Below are 21,739 nucleotides of genomic sequence, written 5' to 3'. Positions count from 1 at the left end.
CTTAAGTTCTTCATTTTTCAATATTAATCTTACCCGATAATCATGTAGCTGTCAACTCTGTTGCTGACAGAAATCTACGGTCGGGATACGCCAGCGATCGCTATACAGGTGGGGGTGAACACCACAGCGCCATCTGTGGTCAGGTACTCCAGTACTTCTTGTCAACACCACCTCAATTTTTCCTCTGTCGTGCCTCCGGCTAGACCTACATGGATACGCTGTTGATTCTGGAGTTATTGTTCACGATTTGGTGATGTATTTGCTCTAGAGTTTAGCCTTCGCTATTCAGGAAGCTTTATCATTAGCTTAGCAAGTTTTTGGAATTAATTTGATTTAATTTTTGATTTAATTTTGGTGACGAAGAGAGTATGAACTCTCTTTCACTTTTAATGGCCGACCCTTCCCTTAGACGGAAGTGTTGGTGTCGAAGAGAGTATAGACTCTCTTTCTTAATTTTGCTTAACAAAAGTTATAGATTTATGTTATATCTCTCCGCCTTTTATAGGCCTCTTCGATTAACTTCCTTTTATTATAAACTTATTAAAATTAATTTTTATATTTGTTTATTTTCGACCTTTCCTAATAGTAGGCGGTCTTTTCTTGGAACCGAAGTTAATTAACATTGAGCCCGTCATTTCGTTTTTACCTGTTAACATATTATGCTATTTTAATGTTTTTGAAAGAATTTCTTTGATAGTCTCGTACTGTTTTCAAAGTTGAACTAACGTTTTGTTTTGTCTCTGCAGTTGTTGACGTTCAGAACGTTCAACTTGCGCTCTATCGTTACGATAGAGAGAGAGTATTCACGGTGTCACGTTGCAGTAAGAATAAACCGATTCTAGCGTTTTGTTCATTCTTTCTTAGCTTAAATGGTTTTAATTCTAATAAAGGAACTTTTTATTTGGGAAATCTTTCAGTTTTTTTCCTTTAACAATAATATGTTTTAACGATATATATAATTGGGCTCATCTCTCAGGTTCTAAGTCAAGAGAGAGAGAGAGAGAGATAGAGACGGAGGGAGAGAGAGGAGGATAAACGTTTCGTTCAAGCGGGTAACGTTGTTATCGTTTTTGCTCTTCTCCCTAGTCTCTTTAGGGCAGTGATTCTCAAACTGGGTGCCGTGGCACCCTGGGGTGCCATAGACAGCACCTAGGGGTGCCGCAAAATTGGCATGAGTTTTGGAGGTATGGCTCAATTACTGGTATTCGTTCGGTACATTCATGATGTTAAAATAGTGAACAAATTCTTTTGTTGTAAAGAACTTAAGGAAACTACAACAGGTAATGATATTTTCTCTACATTAAGTGAGTACTTAAAATCAGTTGGTTTGACCTGGCAATCGTGTGTTGGGATTTGTACAGATGGGGTACCTGCCATGATTGGCTCAATTAAAGGATTTGTATCATTAGTGAAGAGAGAAAACAGCAGTGTGATAACAACACATTACTTTCTTCATCGTGAAGCGCTGGTTGCAAAGACAATTAGCAATGATTTAAAATCTGTACTGGAAAAAGTTGTAAAAATGGTGAACTTTATAAAAAGTCGACCGCTGAAGTCTCGTCTGTTTACTAAGCTGTGCGAAGAGCTTGAGGCAAAACATTTGAACCTTCTTCTACATACGGAAGCACCATGGCTGTCCAGAGAGAAAGTATTGTCACGAGTATGCCAATTGAAGGAAGACATGCTTACTTTTTTCACTCTTGAACAAGAGGAATTCTGTGATTTACTGGCAGATGACACTTGGTGTGCAAAATTGTCTTACTTAGCTGACATCTTTGAAGTTTTAAACAAGGTAAATGCCAGCATGCAAGGAAAATCAGAAAATGTTTTATCTTCCACTGATAAAATTAAAGCGCTGAAAGAAAAACTGCAACTGTGGGGTGGCAAAGTAAAAGAAGGCAATTTGGACATGGTTTCACATGTTGCAGTAGCAGCAAACAGTGGTGAGATAGTATCCATTATTTCTGAGCATCTTGCAGTACTGGAAAAACAACTTCAGCACTATTTCCCAGATATATGCACTGAAAACTATGACTGGATAAGAAACCCATTTGTTGCATCTATATCTACCCAATCTCAGCTTACCCTCATGGAAGAAGAGCAGTTAGTGGAATTGCGTCATGATCGTGATCTAAAGTTATTGCACATGCAGCTGCCTCTTGATGAATTCTGGGTTCAGATCAAGACTAAGTATCCTCATGTTGCCAAAAAAGCTCTGGTAATGTTAATCCAGTTCTGTACTTCTTACCCATTTGAGTTGGGGTTTTCTGCTCTAGCAAACATTAAAACTAACAAAAGGGAAAGGCTGAAAACTCTTAAGGAAGAAATGAGAGTATGTTTGTCCACCATTCAACCCAATGTGAAACGGATCTGTCAGTCACATCAAGCACACACATCTCACTAAAATAGGTGTTTTTTTTCTTCTTTGCTTAAGGGTGATTACCATTTTCTTTTTATTTAGTCTGCATTCATAACTCTTTACTTGAAATCTTCTAATATGCTTTTTGTATTTCTGCATTGTACGGTGGTGCTGGATTTGGTTTGATTATGGATGATAATAAAAATAATAATAATGTCTAGTGTTTTATATAGCGAAGTTTCTCCTTAATGGATTCAAAGCCGCTAGTACAGTAATTATATTCATCAAATAAGTTAATTCATGAGATATGGTGGGGTGGTGAAGAAGGGGTGCCACAGTAATGGTTACATCAGTTTAGGGTGCCATCAACTGAAAAAGATTGAGAACCACTGCTTTAGGGGAAGAAGGTAAACGTTTCTAGAGTTTTTTTCTTGTTCCCAGGCTTTATGCGGTGAGAGATTTTAAACGTAGTTTATTTGGTCTAGTGTTTAGTCTCTTTTCCAGCCACTGAATTATTTATCTTTCATTATGTTTTTCTGTTACATTGTAATACTGTTTTCGCAATTACTAACTTTTAATGAAGGATAGAATTGCGTGTTTCAGGTACAAACCACTTAAAGTTTCGAGTTCAGTGAAATAAGTGCAAACAGAAAATCAAAAGTGATAAAGTGATATGCGCAAAGTGTTACAGTGTTGCGTTCGAGGGTTCGTCTGTTCGTGCCAGTTGTTCGCCTAGTCTGGGACCTCTTACAAGCTCCCAAGCCCAGGGGAGAAGTAACGTCGAAGGACTTATGGGTTCATCAGGCCTTGATCGACGAACAGACGTTTCCCTCCGTGGTTTCGGGTGTATCTACACACGTTGCCGACGTGATCACCCCACCCACACAAAGACGAGAGAGCCCTTTTATTCCTCGTCTGCGGAAGAGGTTTCTCGCAGAAACCATGGACCAAATCTTGCAGCTTTTAAGTGCAAGTCGGTCCCTTCCGCGCAAGTCCAACTCCTAGGTGGTGCCATTAGCACTGGGTCAGTTCGGACTTGCTGCAGTACGACAACTGCACACCTCCCAGAGAGGCAAGGTGGTATCGCAACAGGCAGTAACTCCGTCTGTTGCCGCACCAGCTGTTTTAGACCCTCAGTCTCAACGGACAGTAGCTCCGTTTGTTGTTGTCTTTCTTAAACTCTAGTGGTCTATGCTGCAGACAATGCAGTCTCAGCTTGCGGTGTTGATGCAGGAGTTTCTGGCAGAGAAGGTTAGCACACCTCCTCCTGCGAGCGCTCCTCCACCTCTGCGCAGTCCACCCTGCCAGACGTATGATGTTGAGGCTCCTCCTGCCTCCATGCGTGGGCTGCCGCATTGGGAGTTGCCAGGTACCAGCGCTATGCAGCAACCTCCACTTTCCTTGAGGCAGGAGCCTCATGCTATGCGGCAACTGCCTCAACTCTTGAGGCAAGAGCCTCAACTCTTGAGGCAAGAGCCTCAACTCTTGAGGCAAGAGCCTCAACTCTTGAGGCAAGAGCCTCAACTCTTGAGGCAAGAGCCTCAACTCTTGAGGCAAGAGCCTCAACTCTTGAGGCAAGAGCCTCAACTCTTGAGGCAAGAGCCTCAACTCTTGAGGCAAGAACCTCAACTCTTGAGGCAAGAACCTCAACTCTTGAGGCAAGAACCTCAACTCTTGAGGCAAGAACCTCAACTCTTGAGGCAAGAGCCTCAACTCTTGAGGCAAGAGCCTCAACTCTTGAGGCAAGAACCTCAACTCTTGAGGCAAGAACCTCAACTCTTGAGGCAAGAGCCTCAACTCTTGAGGCAAGAACCTCAACTCTTGAGGCAAGAACCTCAACTCTTGAGGCAAGAGCCTCAACTCTTGAGGCAAGAGCCTCAACTCTTGAGGCAAGAACCTCAACTCTTGAGGCAAGAGCCTCAACTCTTGAGGCAAGAACCTCAACTCTTGAGGCAAGAGCCTCAACTCTTGAGGCAAGAGCCTCTCTCTGCGCAGCCACCTCCTCAACCCTTGAGGCAGACGCAACTCTTGAGGCAGGAACCTCATGCTATGAGGCAGCCGCCTCAACGCATGCAGCAACCGCATTCTTCACAGCATGAGCCTCTCTCTGCGCAGCTACCTCCTCAACCCTTGAGGCAGAAGCAACTCTTGAGGCAGGAACCTCACAGGAGCCTCATGCTATGCGGCATCCTCCTCAAACCATGAGGCAGGAGCCTCATGCTATGCGGCATCCTCCTCAACCCATGAGGCAGGAGCCTCATGCTATGCGGCAACCTCCTCTACCCATGAGGCAGCCTCATGCTATGCGGCATCATCCTCAACCCATAAGGCAGGAGCCTCATGCTATGCGGCATCCTCCTCAACCCATGAGGCAGGAGTCTCATGCTATGAGGAGCCTCATGCTATGCGGCATCCTCCTCAAACCATGAGGCAGGAGCCTCATGCTATGCGGCAACCGCCTCAACCCATGAGGTAGGAGCCTCATACTATGCGGCATCCTCCTCAACGCAGCATGAGCCTCATCCCATGCAGCATGAGCCTCATACCATGCAGCATGAGCCTCTTCCCATGCAGCATGAGCCTCTTCCCATGCAGCATGAGCCTCATCCCATGCAGCATAAGCCGCACGCCATGCAACATGCTCTGCTTACCTTACAGCATGCTCTACATACAGCATGCTCTGCATACCTTACCGCATGCTCCTCAGTCACACATCTTTGGTTGTTGCCAACTCACTAGACTGTCAAGCAGTTTCATAACGTTGCCTTCTAGTCTGCTGCTTTTGCACCAGTGAAACCCTCACTGAGAGAACTTAGCTTTTCTCGGATATGGTTCCTGTAGATGAGAAAGTGCTATTCTCCCTCCTTCTGATATTCCCTTGAGGACTCTGTCATTTGGAGAGGAGCCTTTAGCTGCTTAGCCTCCTATGGACTTTTATTTAAGCATAACATGCTTCCAGGGAGGTTAATGGTTCCACTTCAGTCGCTAACCCCGTCTGTTACCACACCTGCTCCCATAGACCTTGAGCTTTGTTGCAAGACATGCAGTCCAAGCTTAGTCCTTGTTAGAGGATTTTTTGTTTACGGAGTCAGTGTGTCACTGGGAAGACGTTCAACAACCAGCAGAAGTGACTTGTTGTGACGCAGTGCGGCAACCTCAGCAACCCGATAAGGAGTTGTCTGTACGACCCAGACAGTTTAGACAGCTTCGGGTTGTCGCTGTACTTCCTCGCTTCCCCATGGTTGACAGTTCACAGACTGTGCAGCAGTACCATGATCTTGTGTCCGGCTCCGTCAGACGACTAGCTTTTAAGAGCTCCCACAAGTCGTCGCTGTCTGGAGATTCTCAGATGGACTATGGATCTGACCAAGGAACTGGGCCTCCTAGTCAATTTTGAGGAGTCCCAGCTCGTCCCATCCCAGACCATTGTCTACCTGGGTATGGATCTTCAGAGTCGAGCTTTTCGGGCTTTTCCGTCGGCCCCAAGGATCTACTAAGCCCTAGATTGCATCCAGAGCATGCTGAGAAGGAACCGATGCTCAGTCAGGTAGTGGATGAGTCCAACAGGGACACTTTCATCGCTGGCCCTGTTCATCGAGTTAGGGAGACGCCACCTCCGCCCCCTTCAGTATCATCTAGCGGCTCACTGGATAAAGGACATGACGCTAGAGACGATCTCAGTTCCTGTTTCCGAAGAGAGGAGGTCTACTCTCACGTGGTGAAAGAACAGCTCTCTTCTCAAGGAAGTCTACCTTTGGCTGTTCAGAAACCCGACCGCCGTCTCTTCTCTGACGCATCAGACACGGGCTGGGGTGCGACTTTGGACGGACAGGAATGCTTGGGAACATGGAATCAGGAGCTAAGGACACTTCACATCTATTGCAAGGAGCTGTTGGCGGTTCATCTGGCCTTGATAAACTTCAAGTCCCTCCAGCTTAACAAGGTGGTGGAGGTGGACTCTGACAACACCACAGCCTTGGCTTACATCTCCAAGCAGGGAGGGACTCATTCGTGGAAGTTGTTCTAGATCGCAAGGGACCTCCTCATCTGGTTAAAAGATCGAAAGCTCACGCTGGTAACGAGGTTCATTCAGGGCGATATGAATGTCATGGCAGATCGCCTTAGCCGGAAGGGTCAGGTCATCCCCACAGAGTGGACCCTTCACAAGAATGTTTGCAGCAGACTTTGGGCCCTGTGGGGTCAGCCAACCATAGATCTGTTCACTACCTCGATAACCTAGAGGCTCCCGTTGTATTGTTCTCCGATTCCAGACCCAGCAGCAGTTCACGTGGATGCTTTTCTGCTGGATTGGTCCCATCTCGACCTGTATGCATTCCCGCCGTTCAAGATTGTCAACAGGGTACTTCAGAAGTTCGCCTCTCGCAAAGGGACACGGCTGACGTTGGTTGGCTCCGCTCTGGCCCGCGAGAGAATGGTTCATAGAGGTACTGCAATGGCTGATTGACATTCCCAGGACTCTTCCTCTAGGAGTGGACCTTCTACGTCTACCTCACGTAAAGAAGGTACATCCAAACCTCCACGCTCTTCGTCTGACTGCCTTCAGACTTTCGAAAGACTCTCAAGAGCTAGGGGCTTTTCGAAGGAGGCAGCCAGAGCGATTGCCAGAGCAAGGAGGACATCCACTCTCAGAGTCTATCAGTCTAAAGGGGAAGTCTTCCGAAGCTGGTACAAGGCCAATGCAGTTTTCCTCATCCAGTACCACTGTAACCCAGATTGCTGACTTCCTGTTACATCTAAGGAACGTAAGATCCCTTTCAGCTCCTACGATTAAGGGTTACAGAAGTATGTTGGCAGCGGTTTTCCGCCACAGAGGCTTGGATCTTTCCACCAACAAAGATCTACAGGACCTCCTTAGGTCTTTTGAGACCTCAAAGGAACGTCGGTTGTCCACTCCAGGCTGGAATCTAGACGTGGTCCTAAGGTTCCTTATGTCATCAAGATTTGAACCTCTCCAATCAGCCTCTTTTAAGGACCTCACATTAAAAACTCTTTTCCTCGTGTGCTTGACAACAGCTAAAAGAGTAAGTGAGATCCACGCCTTCAGCAGGAACATAGTTTTCACATCTGAAACGGCTACATGTTCCTTGCAGCTCGGTTTTTTGCTAAAACGAGCTTCCTTCACGTCCTTGGCCTAAGTCGTTCGAGATCCCAAGCCTGTCCAACTTGGTGGGGGACGAACTGGAGAGAGTACTTTGCCCAGTTAGAGCTCTTAGGTACTATCTAAAAAGGTCATAACCTTTACGAGGACAATCAGAAGCCTTATGGTGTGCTATCAAGAAGCCTTCTCTTCCAAGGTCTAAGAACTCAGTTTCTTACCTATTCATGCTCCTGATTAGGGAAGCACATTCTCATCTGAAGGAAGAAGACCTTGCTTTGCTGAAGGTAAGGACACATGAAGTGAGAGCTGTGGCTACTTCAGTGGCCCTCAAACAGAACCGTTCTCTGCAGAGTGTTATGGATGCAACCTATTGGAGAAGCAAGTCAGTGTTCGCATCATTCTATCTCAAAGATGTCCAGTCTCTTTACGAGAACTGCTACACCCTGGGACCATTCGTAGCAACGAATGCAGTAGTAGGCGGGGGCTCAGCCACTACATTCCCATAATCCCATAACCTTTTTAACCTTTCTCTTGAATACTTTTTATGGGTTGTACGGTCGGCTAAGAAGCCTTCCACATCCTTGTTGATTTGGCGGGTGGTCAATTCTTTCTTGAGAAGCGCCGAGGTTAAAGGTTGTGATGAGGTCCTTTAGTATGGGTTGCAGCCCTTTATACTTCAGCACCTAAGAGTCGTTCAGCATCCTAAGAGGACCGCTACGCTCAGTAAGGAAGACGTACTTAATAAAGGCAGAGTAATGGTTCAAGTCGTCTTCCTTACCAGGTACTTATTTATTTTATGTTATTTTTGAATAACTAATAAAATAAAATACGGGATACTTAGCTTCTTTGTTAACATGTATGCTGGTCTCCACCCACCACCCTGGGTGTGAATCAGCTACATGATTATCGGGTAAGATTAATATTGAAAAATGTTATTTTCATTAGTAAAATAAATTTTTGAATATACTTACCCGATAATCATGATTTAATTGACCCACCCTTCCTCCCCATAGAGAACCAGTGGACCGAGGAAAAAATTGAGGTGGTGTTGACAAGAAGTACTGGAGTACCTGACCACAGATGGCGCTGTGGTGTTCACCCCCACCTGTATAGCGATCGCTGGCGTATCCCGACCGTAGATTTCTGTCGGCAACAGAGTTGACAGCTACATGATTATCGGGTAAGTATATTCAAAAATTTATTTTACTAATGAAAATAACATATTTCGCCCTCAAACCCTGACAGTTCCATTGCAAAATGGAGGAGAAAACTATGGATTATTTCTGGAAGATATCTTGGATGAGGTCTTCCCATTAGCAGTTTTTAATTTAACATTATTACCAGTAGGTTTCTTCAGAGGTGGTCTTGTTATGTTGGGTTTTACATTTGTGTTTTTCTTTGTATTCTTTTGATCTATTTGTTGAGGTGGATGGTGGACCTCAACTTGAATTTCTGATTTATTCAGTCCATCTTCTGGTTCATTAGAAACATCAACAGACAAAACATCAAATTTATTTGATGTCATAACCTTAACGTTTCTAATGGAGGGTGGAGAGAGAGATGGAGGGCTCTCTCTTTTGCGATTAATAGATGGTGGGATTCGAGGTTTTTGCACCTTTCCCACAACAGTAGCATCAGGTAAGTTAGTCTTAAGTGGAACCTCCATCAGATCAGGCAAGGACATGGCCTGAGAGAGGTTTATATTACTTTTTGTAATGGCGGCTGAAGGCTGTACAGCAATGGGCAATGACCTAGTGTTAATACACCGTGGTAAAGCCTCAGGAGGTGATATGGTTACCTCGTTATTGGACATTTTGTCAGATAGTATACTTTTTTTTTGAGCTATTGGCAGTGCTAGGTTGGTTTGATTTTAATGCCTTAGCATATGTATTTGATTTATTTAATAGTCTTTTGGCATGGGTCACACTTATGTGTTCTAAGTTTGATTTGTTGAGGGCAGCTTCCTCCAACTTATATAGCTCGCAGATCTTTTCTGTGGATTTGTGATTCGAGCTGCAATTTAAACACCTGGCTCCAAGTGCTCACTCTCCATGGTAAGATTTGGTGCAAATACCACACATCTTCTCATTTTTGCAAACTGGACGGGTGCCCAAATTTAAAACAATTAAAGCATTGCAATGGCTTCTGCTTGAAGGGTCTTACTTTAATCCTTTCGTTCTTGATAATAATATGAAAAGGTACATCAGCATCCTGGAACGTAAGGATTATCATTGATGTACCTGGGACTTTATGAACTTTCCATACATTTAATGGACACATGGCCAGTATCTCCTCCTCTGTAAAATCATATAGATCTCTGTTAAAAACTACGCCCCTTCCGTAGCTAAAATTTAGGTGGGGTTTGACATGTAACTTAATGTCATCATTACTTATTTTCATATTGGACAATATTACCGACTGTGTACTGGATTTGGCATGGATAAGGAAACTATTTTTTCCAAAACGAGATATATCGCCTGGTGCAATAGTTCCTACTTTTTTCTGAATCAATTTGCATATTTTAAAATAATTCCCTGTAACCCCCTTTGATTCAGGTATAAGCCACATCGGTGGTTTTGGATTTCTCTGGGAGGGCATGACTAAACCTGCGTCTTTTTCCAACCAATCGGCAGGCCTGTACACATCTAAATCTTTTGGTACCTTATCGCAGAGAGCAGCCGCGACATTCAAGTTATTAATTTTAATATTATTCAAATTACTTTTTGCACTAAATGCTTCGTCATAACTACTATAAGATATCCATGAATCCCAAGTTTCAGCTTCAAGTTTCATCCTTATTTCTTTTATGCATACATAGCATTCAAATGCTTTACATAGATCATCATAATTTGTTTCTATTGAAATTTGTGTAACATGGAGGATTCGAAGTTTCCTCGTGTTACCCAAATTACTCGATTTAGAAATATCAGTAGAATGGTCCTTTCCTGTTCCGAGGTCATCAACAGAGCTATCCCTTATCACATTAGCAGAGGTCGTCAACAGTGCCTGGGGAGAGTCAGCGTATCCAGGGGATGGGGGTTCGTTCCTTAAAGAATCCATTATACTAAAGAGAGAGAAAAGAGTTAGTTTGATGTACCTGCTCGAGAATGTTAGGCCATCACACGTCGGAAAGGAAATGTGCACTCTCCACTATCGGCACAATGAGAGTATACTTCCCAGATGGTCCACTCCATACCCTACCCGAAGGATAGCATCAAAACAGATATAGAGGCACAGGTGTAAGCTGAACCCGCCTGTTAGGACTGAGACCAAGAAATTATGGAATCACCCTCCCCATATCTATAATGACGGGCTTCCGGCCAAAAGCCGAGAGTCTTACCCCAAGCATTGGATCCCCCCTGGATTCCGAAGACCCAACACTTGAGAATAGTTCCGCCAAAAAGGTCCAAACCATCTTCGGGATGGCTGAAATCATCCAATACTCTCACATATAGCTTTGAATGCAAACACCTCCCAACCGTGATACCTCCTCCCACTCATCAAAGCAGGCAGCGATAAAGGATGTATGAACATCCCTGCCGGGGCTACAATGGATGTAAAAACATCCAAGCCATAGGAGAAAAGAAAAAAAAAAAATAAATATATGTACATAATATATACACACATATAATGAGGGAAATTTTTCTCATAGAGTTTGGAAAGCAAGACTAAAGAAAGTTTGTGAAATTAGGATAAGGTCTTAGTAATATTGAGAAAAAGAAAAAGGTAAAAGAGAGAAATTTAGATTCGAACTGGGGGAGCAATTTCCCCAAGTTCGAGAGCCCTCTTGCCCGTCACCAAGTTTCAGCACGGGAATGAAATGCCGTGCTGAAGCTCAATGACTTCATCAAGGCATTCTCTCATTAAGAGGGTTGAGCTGGAGAAAGGCGAGACTTCTTGCGGTTGATCTTGAAGCCTAGGTGTTCCAGGAACTGGATCACCTTTATGGCTGCTTGTAGACAGGCTGTCTTGGATGCTGCCCACACCAGCCAATCGTCCAGGTATGCCCCTACCTGAATTCCTTCTAAGCGTAGCTGTTGGACGATTGTATCCGCGAGTTTCGTGAATATCCTTGGGGCTATGTTTAGCCCAAAGGGCATGGCTGTGAAGGCATACATCGTCTTCTGTAGCCTGAATCCTAGGTACTGTAGGAGGAGAGGGGGCGGCTGACTGGTAGGTGCCAGTAAGCATCTGCCAAGTCTATTGGGACTGTGTACGCCCCTTTTGGTAAGGTAAGCATCCGGAACTTGTTGAGTGGAGACAGGTCAAGCATCCGGAACTTGTTGAGTGGAGACAGGTCTAGAATGACTCGAGTTTGTCCGAGTCCTTCTTGGGAACACAAAACAGCCTTCCCTGGAATTTGATGGACTTCACTTTCCTTATTACCTTTTTGTTCAAGAGTTCTGAGGTATATTCTTCCAATAAGGGGGTGGAGTGTTGGAAGAATTACGGAAAAGGGGTGGAATTTTGTTCTATTTCCAACCGAGTCCATTCTTGATTAGGCTGTGGGCCCAGGGATCGAAGGTCCAACGATCCCAAAAGTGAGAGTCTCCCTCCTACCTAGAGCCTCTCATTGCTGAGATGTTCCTGAGGATCTGTTTCCGTGACCGCATCCTCCTTTACCCTTTGAGGGGTTTCTTGAGGACCCTCTTTTTGAGCCTCTACCTTTGTGGGGGCGAAAGGTAGTTGTGTGCCTCTCAAAGCCTGGATTAAACGCAGGCGATTGAGCTACTAGCTGTTAAGGTACCATCTGAAAGGTGGTTTGCGGCCGAGCTACCATTTGGAACACTGTGGCCATGGTCATGGTGGAAGTTGTGCAGGTCTGCGTGGTTTCTTTGTCTTCCTGTTTTTAGGTTGGGGACCAGCGTCTGAGGATGATTTCCTCTTGGAAGACATGCCCCACTTCTGGAGAAGGTTCCTATTCTCCGTGGCGGCTTTGGCAATGTCCTCCTGAACCACATCTTGTGGAAAGAGGTCCTTGCCCCAGATACATGAAGTAATCAGCTTCCTGGGTTTGTGTTTGACTGTTGCTGCGGCAAACACATGCTCTCTACAGGCCCTCCTGGACCTAATGAAGGCATACAAGTCCTTCACAAGGGTACCCATGTGAGTCTTGGCTAAGACCATGTACATGTGTGGGGGCATTGGAAAGGCCTGCACACATTTCCATGCAGTTCTGAAGAGACAAAGAAGCGGCTAGTATCTCTTTTGTCTCCTGTTCCCTTCTCAAAAGATGCTCTGGCAGTTTTGGAAGGTTCTCATTGAACTGCTGACCTGCTATCTCCGGATCCAGTTTAGAGACTGAGAAGGTTAGATGACCCCACTTCTCCTTGCAGGTAGGCATGGCTAGAGATAATGGTCTGCATACTTCTAGCACTGGGCATGGTTTGCCATCATCGACTGCTTTTATGACACAGTCAAGAGCTTTCACCGAGGAGGGGAAGGCTCTGGAGGAAGGAGCAATGAAGGTAGGATGCCTCTTGCTCAATGCTGAGACTTTGGAGTTGGTGTATCCGGCTCCCTTTAGGGTCTTGGACAGGAGAGCCTGTGCCTTGTCATGCTCGAAGACGATGACTTCCTTCGGTTCCGTCTCCTCACGGGATGCTGGTTCATCCCGCAGTCTCACGTAACTGTCTGGGTATGCCAAAAGGCTAAGTCAGAATGGAAGATCTTCAAGGGGTTTGGCCCCCATCTTCTCGGAGATATAGAGCTTCCCATCCATCATGGGCATATGCTCCGTGTACCTCCAGGGGTTCGTTTCGGAGCATTGAGGTAAATCAGAGACCTTGAGAGGCTTAGAAAGGCCTCTGAAAATGCCAGGGCGTTTCACTTACTCTTACCTCTTTCTTCGTCTCTTTGAGATCTTACTTAATCTCCTGCTGTTCCTTGTGGAACAGTGCCATCATCTGCTGAATCGACTCTAGGAGTGCTTCGCTCCTGGCAATCAGCGGATCCGGATGGGGAGTTTGGGGCTGAAGAGGTTGACAGCACAGGTTGATATGCCGTCACGGAAAACCGAGGGTCCTCAGTTACCGTTGACACGGATCCTTCTTCCTCCGTAGGTGGTTGAACCACATCATCTTCAGGGTCTTCTTGTAGAAGGTCCTTTTCGGTGTCGGTAGACACCTCCGACATCCGTTCCTGGTGGATGTCCATGCCTTCAAGTACCTTATCAATATCTGCATTCACTGTCAGTTGGATGAAGGGAGACTTGACTTGTACCTGGGACACAACCGCGTTGGATTGGGCCTTATGAAACAGAAGGCACCTCATAGCTTCATTAGGTAGGTAAGGTCCCGGAGAGTTCTTCTGGAACCCTCTTACCCACCTCCGAAGAGTTTCTCTTGCTGTATCCCTTGACTCTGTAGTGTCAGGGATATCTTCTCCAAATCCCTCGTTCATCAGAGCCGAGCAGATAGCGCAACCCTTCCGGTCCCAATACTTCAGGGATTCAGATACGATGGAGGAGGGGGCATGAGACCTGCACATTGTATGCCCACAAAAGTCCTTACTCTTATGGTTGCAGAACACGTTTGCACACTTCACCGTTGGCTTTTCCTGTAAGGAAAGAAAAGGTGAAATGAGTATAGGGTTATTTATATTATTGATATAAATGCATATATTTAAAAAAATAGTATTGCTTACTATTATATTTAATAGCTTAGGATAGGAAAGCTAGAAAGGAAATAGGAAAGACACATATCTTTGTTTCCTCTCCAGGCAATTTCTGTGACCTCCGTCGATATTAATATTTCAATTTCCCTATGAGGGAAAATACAGAGTGGAATAACTCCCGTACGTAGAGCTGGAGTCAGTGAATATTTACACTAACTCCTCCACTTGTAGAATATTAATACAGTACTGAATCGGTGATTTATAAGAGTCCCGATGTCAGGATGTTGAAGGAATACTTCACCTCAACATTTTATTCGGTCCCAACAGTAGACTGTGAAAGGATACACAGAGTATGTTAGAATTACTTGTACTACTGTATCATTGTATACTGTAGTTTTCAAACTGCTGTATTATTATACTGCAGAAGTACTGGCTACTGTATTGTCATATACTGTAGTTTTACTGGTATACTACCGGGGTTAGGCTAGTGCCTGGCAGCACTAACTGATAGGGAGAGAGAAAGAATGGAAAGGAGGATTCCCTATTATTATAGTTTAGTACAATTATTGGAAGTGTAGGGGGCTACTGCCTCCTTCCCAGAATGAGAGTTCTAATGGAAGGGGAAGAATGCATTTGATTCTAGCTTCCATCCAGCCACAAATTCTGCTGCCGGTTGCGAGGTTTTGTGGATGGCAGTCCAAGAGAGGACTGAAGAATTTTCAACAGTATAATGGGTTTCCTACTGGCAGCCGTCAGGGCCGACTCAGCCTTTCCCCCGGGGCATTCGCTTCCACGAGGGAAGGACATAAGGGGGAGCAGGTCGAAGCGGTAATTTAACCGCCGCTTATAGGAACCCAGCCGGCATCTCGGTCAGCCCGGTAAGCGGGGACGATTGTAGAATACTGACCAAAGGAAATTTGTGACGGCTAGGCCGACACTAAAGGACAGAAGGGGGAGGGAAAAGGGTCTTAGAGTTTACAGGGGAGAAAGGCGACGGCAAGTATGCCGTCCACTTTCAGCTGTAAACCAAGGAAGCATGGCTTCCCGAGTCGACGCTGTCATGGGCGGCAGGGGAATAAGAATTCCCCTGCCGGCGACATTGTCGCTTATAAGACATGTCTTATAGTCTACAAGGGGGAAAGGCGGTGGCAATTATGCCGCCTACTTTCGGTTGTAAACTAGGGAAGCATAGCTTCCTTTGCCGACAACGTCATGGCTGGCGGAGGAATCACGATTCCCCTGTCGATGACATTGTCGGCTGCAAGACAATACACCCTGAGTTACTGTCGTACTTCAAAGCCGGGATATTCGGGGGCGAAGAAGATCGACGGTAATACACTATCCGAGTCAAGCCGGAGTTAACTACTCGTTGGCGATGACGGAAGATAGGGTTGCTGTTTGGGATGGCGGCACTCAGGGGTGAAGAAGGGTTTATCCCCTTTTCTCTAAAAAGAGAAGTGTATCGAATTATACCAATAATTCTAGTTGATATATATATATCCCAGACCGAATTAATAGAAACGATACTAGAGGTTAAACAATAGGATTAACATTACTAATGTATACCAAACAGGTTAGGCTAGCCTAACTTGAGTGGGGACCGCAGCTACAAGTGATACCACCGGGGTCCTATCATATACGAAAGAAGAGTTATATTTTGGAAAAGGAAATATTATATATATATGCAATCTTCACTAGTATAATTTTGCCTAACTAGCTAGAAACTTTCTTTATAGCTAAATACCGGGAACATCGCACTACTAACTAAATAATTGCATTTATGACATGCGACTGCAGTCTCAAAATGGCCGCCTCTGGAGATAGCAGTGCTTCACTTAACACACCTAAATTATGTTGATTTAACTGCGAGAAGGGAGCTGTAAATTATACACAGGAAAGATTAAATACTCAACTTTCCAGAGGCTGAAGATGCTGGAGATTGCATGATAATATTCCAGAAAACAGTAACAACACCGAGAGAAACGTGGGAGAGCACCTAGCTTAAATGTTACGTTCAAAGGAATAATGGGCCGTAGTAGTACAGGGAGGGGTCCACCAGGTACCTTGATAACGGCTCCCCTTCGTTTGCCACTCTTCCCCCTCAAAGAGTAAAATCTATTCGGGGTAAGACTGCTATGTGTCGTATCAAAAAATACGTCCCCTGATATTATGCGATATCCTTAACGATATATTAAGAATACTCTCGCCAGGAGTTAGGATTCTGGAGACCTATGGTTAATTCTCTGGGAGTATCTCTGTAGCAAATTATCCCTCAGAAAGCTAACTTAAGGAACCTCCTTCAGGACGACATGGCTGAGCCCAAAAAATGCAGTCATCATATTAGTAGCATTGTCAGTTATGACGTTTGTAATTTTGGAGCCTACTGTATATCAAAATCCTTGATGATCCGTTCATACTCTTCTATGATGTGTGCAGTATAGCGTCCCTAGAAGCATTTGCAAGCTAGCACTACATTTTCAAATGACCAGTTTATAATATAATGAGCTGTGATTCCTAAGTATGATCTGATCTGACGGCTAGACCAGATACTGTATCAAGTGTTAGGGATACGGTGTTTTTACTCCAAAGGTTTTTTTTTTTTAAACTTTTCCTTCACCTATGAGAATTGTCTTGTAGCAATTTGCTGACTTAAGTGCTTGCTTGTTGGCATCTCATAATGAGGGTCAGTTGAATTAAATAAGCCATTAAAGTAAGGGCTTTCAACAAAGCAGAAAAGGGCACAAGATTGCATGCCACAAAGAGCAATAGTGCATCATCCAGTTTTTGTTGAGTATCGTAAGAGAGAGAATCCTGTGATAATATCGGCGCCGTTCTTCAACAACTCATAATGCATCGATAAAAATCGAAATGTAGTACCCGTTGGGTTAAGAAACTTAGGTTACTTTTATGTGTTTGTGAAGATTGGATGTAACCTTTCTGGAGCATGATATATCACAAGCACACTACTTGGAGATTGCCTTGAATGTGCCAGAGGTATCCTCTAGCAACTTGAAGTGGCTCTATATGCCCGAGTACTTGGGTGATTCCATAACAACATTAGCACTATTATGAATGATGGTTACTTAAAGACTAAACACTGCAGTACAGAACTAATCGTGATGCCTGCAGATACAGACAGGAAGAGAACAGGTTGTCGTAGGTTCATTCACAAATTGATTGCACGATCATTGACCAATATTCTGTTGATACACAACAGTAAATGTTACATGATTTTAATTAAACTTGATATATGTTTAGTATTGACATACATAATTCATTATACAGTAACAAAAACTCCACATATTTTAGTTAAGTTAAGTCACTAATAGTGCAGCTTTTGTTATACAATTAGTTATGCAATGCACCCTACTAAGTATGTAATGTACTTAAAAAAGTACTTGATTTTCCAATTACTCTTTGGCCATGTGCAAGTGCCGTACATTGAATTTAAAAAAACTCGAGTACAAATACTCAAAATTTCATACCAGGCCAGTACTTGGACCCATGCCTGATTTTTTTCACTTGTAATTGTTATCTTCATTAAATTACTCAATTTATACTAACCCGTCATTATTTTACTGTATTCAAAAGCTTTTCTCATTTTACCAAGTCTTAATGAGTAATTGAATTTTGCAGGTCCAGCCAGAAGAATATTACACAGCAAAATGGCAGCAGATGAATTACATCCCCCTTGTTGGCCACAAGGATTCAATGAAGATGACTTCAATTTCAGTAAATTATTCAAATGCGTAAACTCAGTTGGAGAACATGCCATGCGTGATGTTGTAAGAGCTATGTATTCACACCCATCACTGAATTCTGATGGAGGAAATAAAAGTTTGCATCAGTACTTTATAGATATAGGATGGAGTAAAAGAAATATAAAGGATAGAATCACAAAATTGCATGTGGAATTTCTAGAAGGAAACTTAAATGATGCAGAATTTGACATATCTTTTGCTTGTGTCATCATGACAGAAGCATGCAAAGATCTCTGGAACAAGCTGAGCAACACTGCAACAACGGCTGTCGAAGAATTAAAGAAGATGAGAAACAAAATTTGCCATAAATATGGAATTGATTCTGATGAACTTAGTCCTCTGACTGATAATCTGAAAAGAATTCTTAAAGATATATATGTTGGGGTTGGTGATGTTGTTGATAAAGACTTCTCAGATGATGTAAACAATATGGAATCTGCCATACAGGGTATTGTTTGTGCCAAAATTGAGCATATAGATTTAGATACATATTTAAAAGATGTGGAGAAATTTAGAAAAGATTTAAAGTTTTTCATGATACACAAGGGAAAAGAAGAGTTTTATTCTTCTTACAGCAAATTACGAATTCTGAATCCCTGCATTTGGATGACAGAGGAAGAGATGGAGAACACTGCCTTGAGTAGGTATCAAGTTGATACAATCTTTACACCTTTGAAAATAGAGCACAGCAGGCATAATATTGAAATAGAAGATATATTCACCGTTACTAAAAAGATAAAAGGTACAGAACAGAAACCTTCTGCTCTTGTGATGCATGGATTGGCTGGCTGTGGCAAGACTTCTTTATGTCATTTTGTTATCCACGAATGGTGCAAAAGCAATAGTGATAGAAGCATAATTGGTATTGATGATTTTGATTTAATCATCTTTGTTGAAATTCGCAGAGTTCGATCAAAATCACTGCTAACATTCTTAACAGAAGAATGTATGGTGCAAACTTGTAAGACTCTTCAACATGGGGACATTATACCGACATTGAAGGATCTTGGTATACTTGTAGTTATAGATGGTTTTGATGAAGCCAAGAGAGGAATATCTCTAGAGTTGGTAAATGATATTTTCTGTAAATTCTCCGATAAACGAATTCTTGTGACCACTCGTCCTGAATATAAAGACGATGTACTTTGCATCTCTAGGAAATTTTCTGTTTCTTTCCTCGAAATTCAGGTATGTGGCTTCGATGAAAGGGGTTTAAAAATTTTTTCAGAGAAAGTATTTGCTGCAGTGGAGAAAAATGAACAGCGCCGTCAAAAGGAACTTAGTTCATTTTTGCAGTATATGGAAACAACTGGAAAAGTTTTAGATGAACATTTAAAACTTCCATTGACTCTTTCTCTTCTTATATATCTTTGGAGGGAAGACAGCACAATTGTTTTTAGAATTGCTTCAGCTACCATGTTATATCTAGAAATCTTCAACCTTTGTCAAAAAAGGTTAAGTGAACGGTTAGAAAAACAGGGCAGAGGGAGGCTTGAGAAAGAGCTTAATGAGGTGACGTTCTGTTTAGGTCAGCAAGCTTGGTCACTGCTCCTGGAAGGAGATTTATTGTTGCTGACAGAGGAGGAATTCAGAAGTCTAAAGAAAGAATGTCGAAGTAGATCAGTTGATGTAATTAACTTCTTATCCACCTATTTGTATTGTGAAACAGATGAAAATGAGTCTTTGCAAAAGAGAAAATTTGCATTTCTTCATAAAACACAAATGGAATACCTAGCTGGGGCATACTTAGCTGACAGTGCAACTTTTGCCAGCTATAAAAAGCTCTCATTTGACGAAATTGATTCTGAAGTGGAAGAAAAAAGTGAATGGCGAAATTTACAAGAAGTTGTCAAATATATGACTGGAAGTATGGCAATTACACAGAAATTGAAAGATAAAGAAATATATCATATATTTGAGATTTTGGAGAAAATTGATGTTCCTCATGATGATTTCAACTTTTGGTGGAATTTTTATTTAGAAACCTTGAGAAATGGTTCTGCAGGTCGCAAAATTATTGACAAATTACCCCTATCTCATTGGTCTTTGAATGAGGAAAATGCTGTTTCTGGGCTCAAAGTTTATTGTCATCTTAATCCTGCTTTAGAAACTCTAAAAATTGAAATCCCAGTTAATGTTGATCCATACGATATCAAAGACCTGTTGCCGACATTGGAAGAAATCAAAGATCAGAAGATGAAACGTAGAAGGGCCAAAAAACAAATTGACCCAGTTTTGACTGAATTACACTTTTGGAATCATGAAAATTACTATGGCAGTAATCTATCGGATAAATTCATAAATACCTTGTACCCATGGGCTCAACTCACCAATTTCACTGGTAGTTTAGGAGAAAAAGAAGTTTTGGCTTACTGTTTTAAGCTAAAGGGTATTCGTGTAAGGCTTAACACTGTCAATGCAGTCAGAGCTTTCAAACAAAGCTTAAATAAGATTTGGAAAAGTGTTAAAACCCTTCGTCTGACTCTTGGTGTGCCGTTCGACTGCTCCCCGTCAGATATATGCGACTTGCAGTATACTGACAAATTTGAGTTAACGCTTAAAGGAACAAAAGATGAACATAAGGAATGGATAGTAGGCGTAGTGGAGCAAATCAACGGAAGGTAATTATTTTTATGTTTACTGTACTGTAATTACAATGGGCATATACAGTATACATAAGACAAACCTCTTACGGGGGCAAATAATTAGAAAGCCACATTAATCTCTTATTTTTCCTCAGCTTGAATCTAAATTTCCTTGTTAAACAATTTGGGTGCAAAAGCTTCAAGTTTTCCATATTTAACATTTTTTGCCTTTGATAAATAGGAAAATGTATTCTACTTGTGATTGAAATTAATTGAAATTAATGTTTCAAACTAAGAATGTAAAGTGGTGTAAGTGTGTCAGCCGTTTGATATGATTTTGACAAGAGATGTCCATTTATCCTCATCATTATCGAGAATGATATACAGTATACATGCTAGCTTTACCTTTTATGGGGTTAACAGAAATTTAGGTTTCTGTGTTCTCTTCTGATCTGAAGAGATTTCCATCCTGTATGTTTTCCTTGTCATTCTGTATCTGCTACTTTTCTAACCAATTGTTCCTCTTCCTTTCTCATATATTATGTCAAAGTCATCGCAATCTTATTTGTTCTATAACTACCTCATTGATGGAACTCTAAAAAGTCATCAAATGTAAAAACTTTGATTTTCACTACCTCATATCTGTTGTTTTCTTAGTACAGTATAATTATCCTCACTCTCTTTGAGTGTTGTTAAAAAAAATTCAGTGATTTTATTGTTGTTGCAATTTCCATAGTTCAAATGAAACCGACTTAAATGAAGAGCTGTGGGGAATCTTTGTTCCAGTCAGTGATATACTGTATTTAGGTTTAGCATTAAGAGATTCCTTTAAGCAGTTTAAGTATATGGCCTTGGTAAAGTAAATTATAGCAAGTAAATACATTAGGAGGCATTATGGACTGAAGCTTATTATGAAAATAATAAGGTAGATTTAACAGACAGCAGGCTAATACAGTAAGTCTTCAGTACAAAAAAGAAGAAAGAATAACATCTCGACTAATAAAGGGATTTTGATGAAAGAAAAATCTATTTCTGGGCGAGGAACCTGTGTCGCCCAGTGAAATGCTCCTTAAAGCACCATTTCAAAGGTATAAATACTGCTGAATATACCAGAAGAAAAAGTTGCATGGAATGCTAGAAATATATCAAGCTCGCTCACCCCTAAAGGGTGTCTGTATTAAAACTGGGGCGAGTGATACCACTACCAGAGGTCCCTTTCCAATTAGACTTCTCCCTCATCAAAATTCCCCGTTACTACGAGGTGTCGTTCACTACAGCTACTGCCCCCCCCCCCCCCCCC

The 21,739-nt window shown here is 42.6% G+C and overlaps 2 protein-coding genes across 2 annotated transcripts in view; one reads left to right on the top strand and one right to left on the bottom strand.

The window, feature by feature from the left end:
• The window catches only part of LOC137641652 (uncharacterized), a 35,800-nt gene extending 15,130 nt beyond the window's left edge, over window positions 1-20,670 (top strand). Inside the window, exon 2 of the mRNA XM_068374404.1 lies at window positions 17,730-20,670. Within this exon, the coding sequence (XP_068230505.1) occupies window positions 17,759-20,479 (2,721 nt within the window). The 5' untranslated portion in view covers window positions 17,730-17,758 and the 3' untranslated portion in view covers window positions 20,480-20,670. The remainder of the gene's footprint in view (window positions 1-17,729) is intronic.
• The window catches only part of LOC137641654 (nucleoredoxin-like), a 598,725-nt gene that overhangs the window by 174,521 nt on the left and 402,465 nt on the right, over window positions 1-21,739 (bottom strand). The window lies entirely within an intron of this gene.

Source organism: Palaemon carinicauda, chromosome 5 (assembly GCF_036898095.1).
Source record: "Palaemon carinicauda isolate YSFRI2023 chromosome 5, ASM3689809v2, whole genome shotgun sequence".
Taxonomy (NCBI): Eukaryota; Metazoa; Arthropoda; class Malacostraca; order Decapoda; family Palaemonidae; genus Palaemon; species Palaemon carinicauda.
This window is presented reverse-complemented; position numbering and strand designations above follow the sequence as displayed.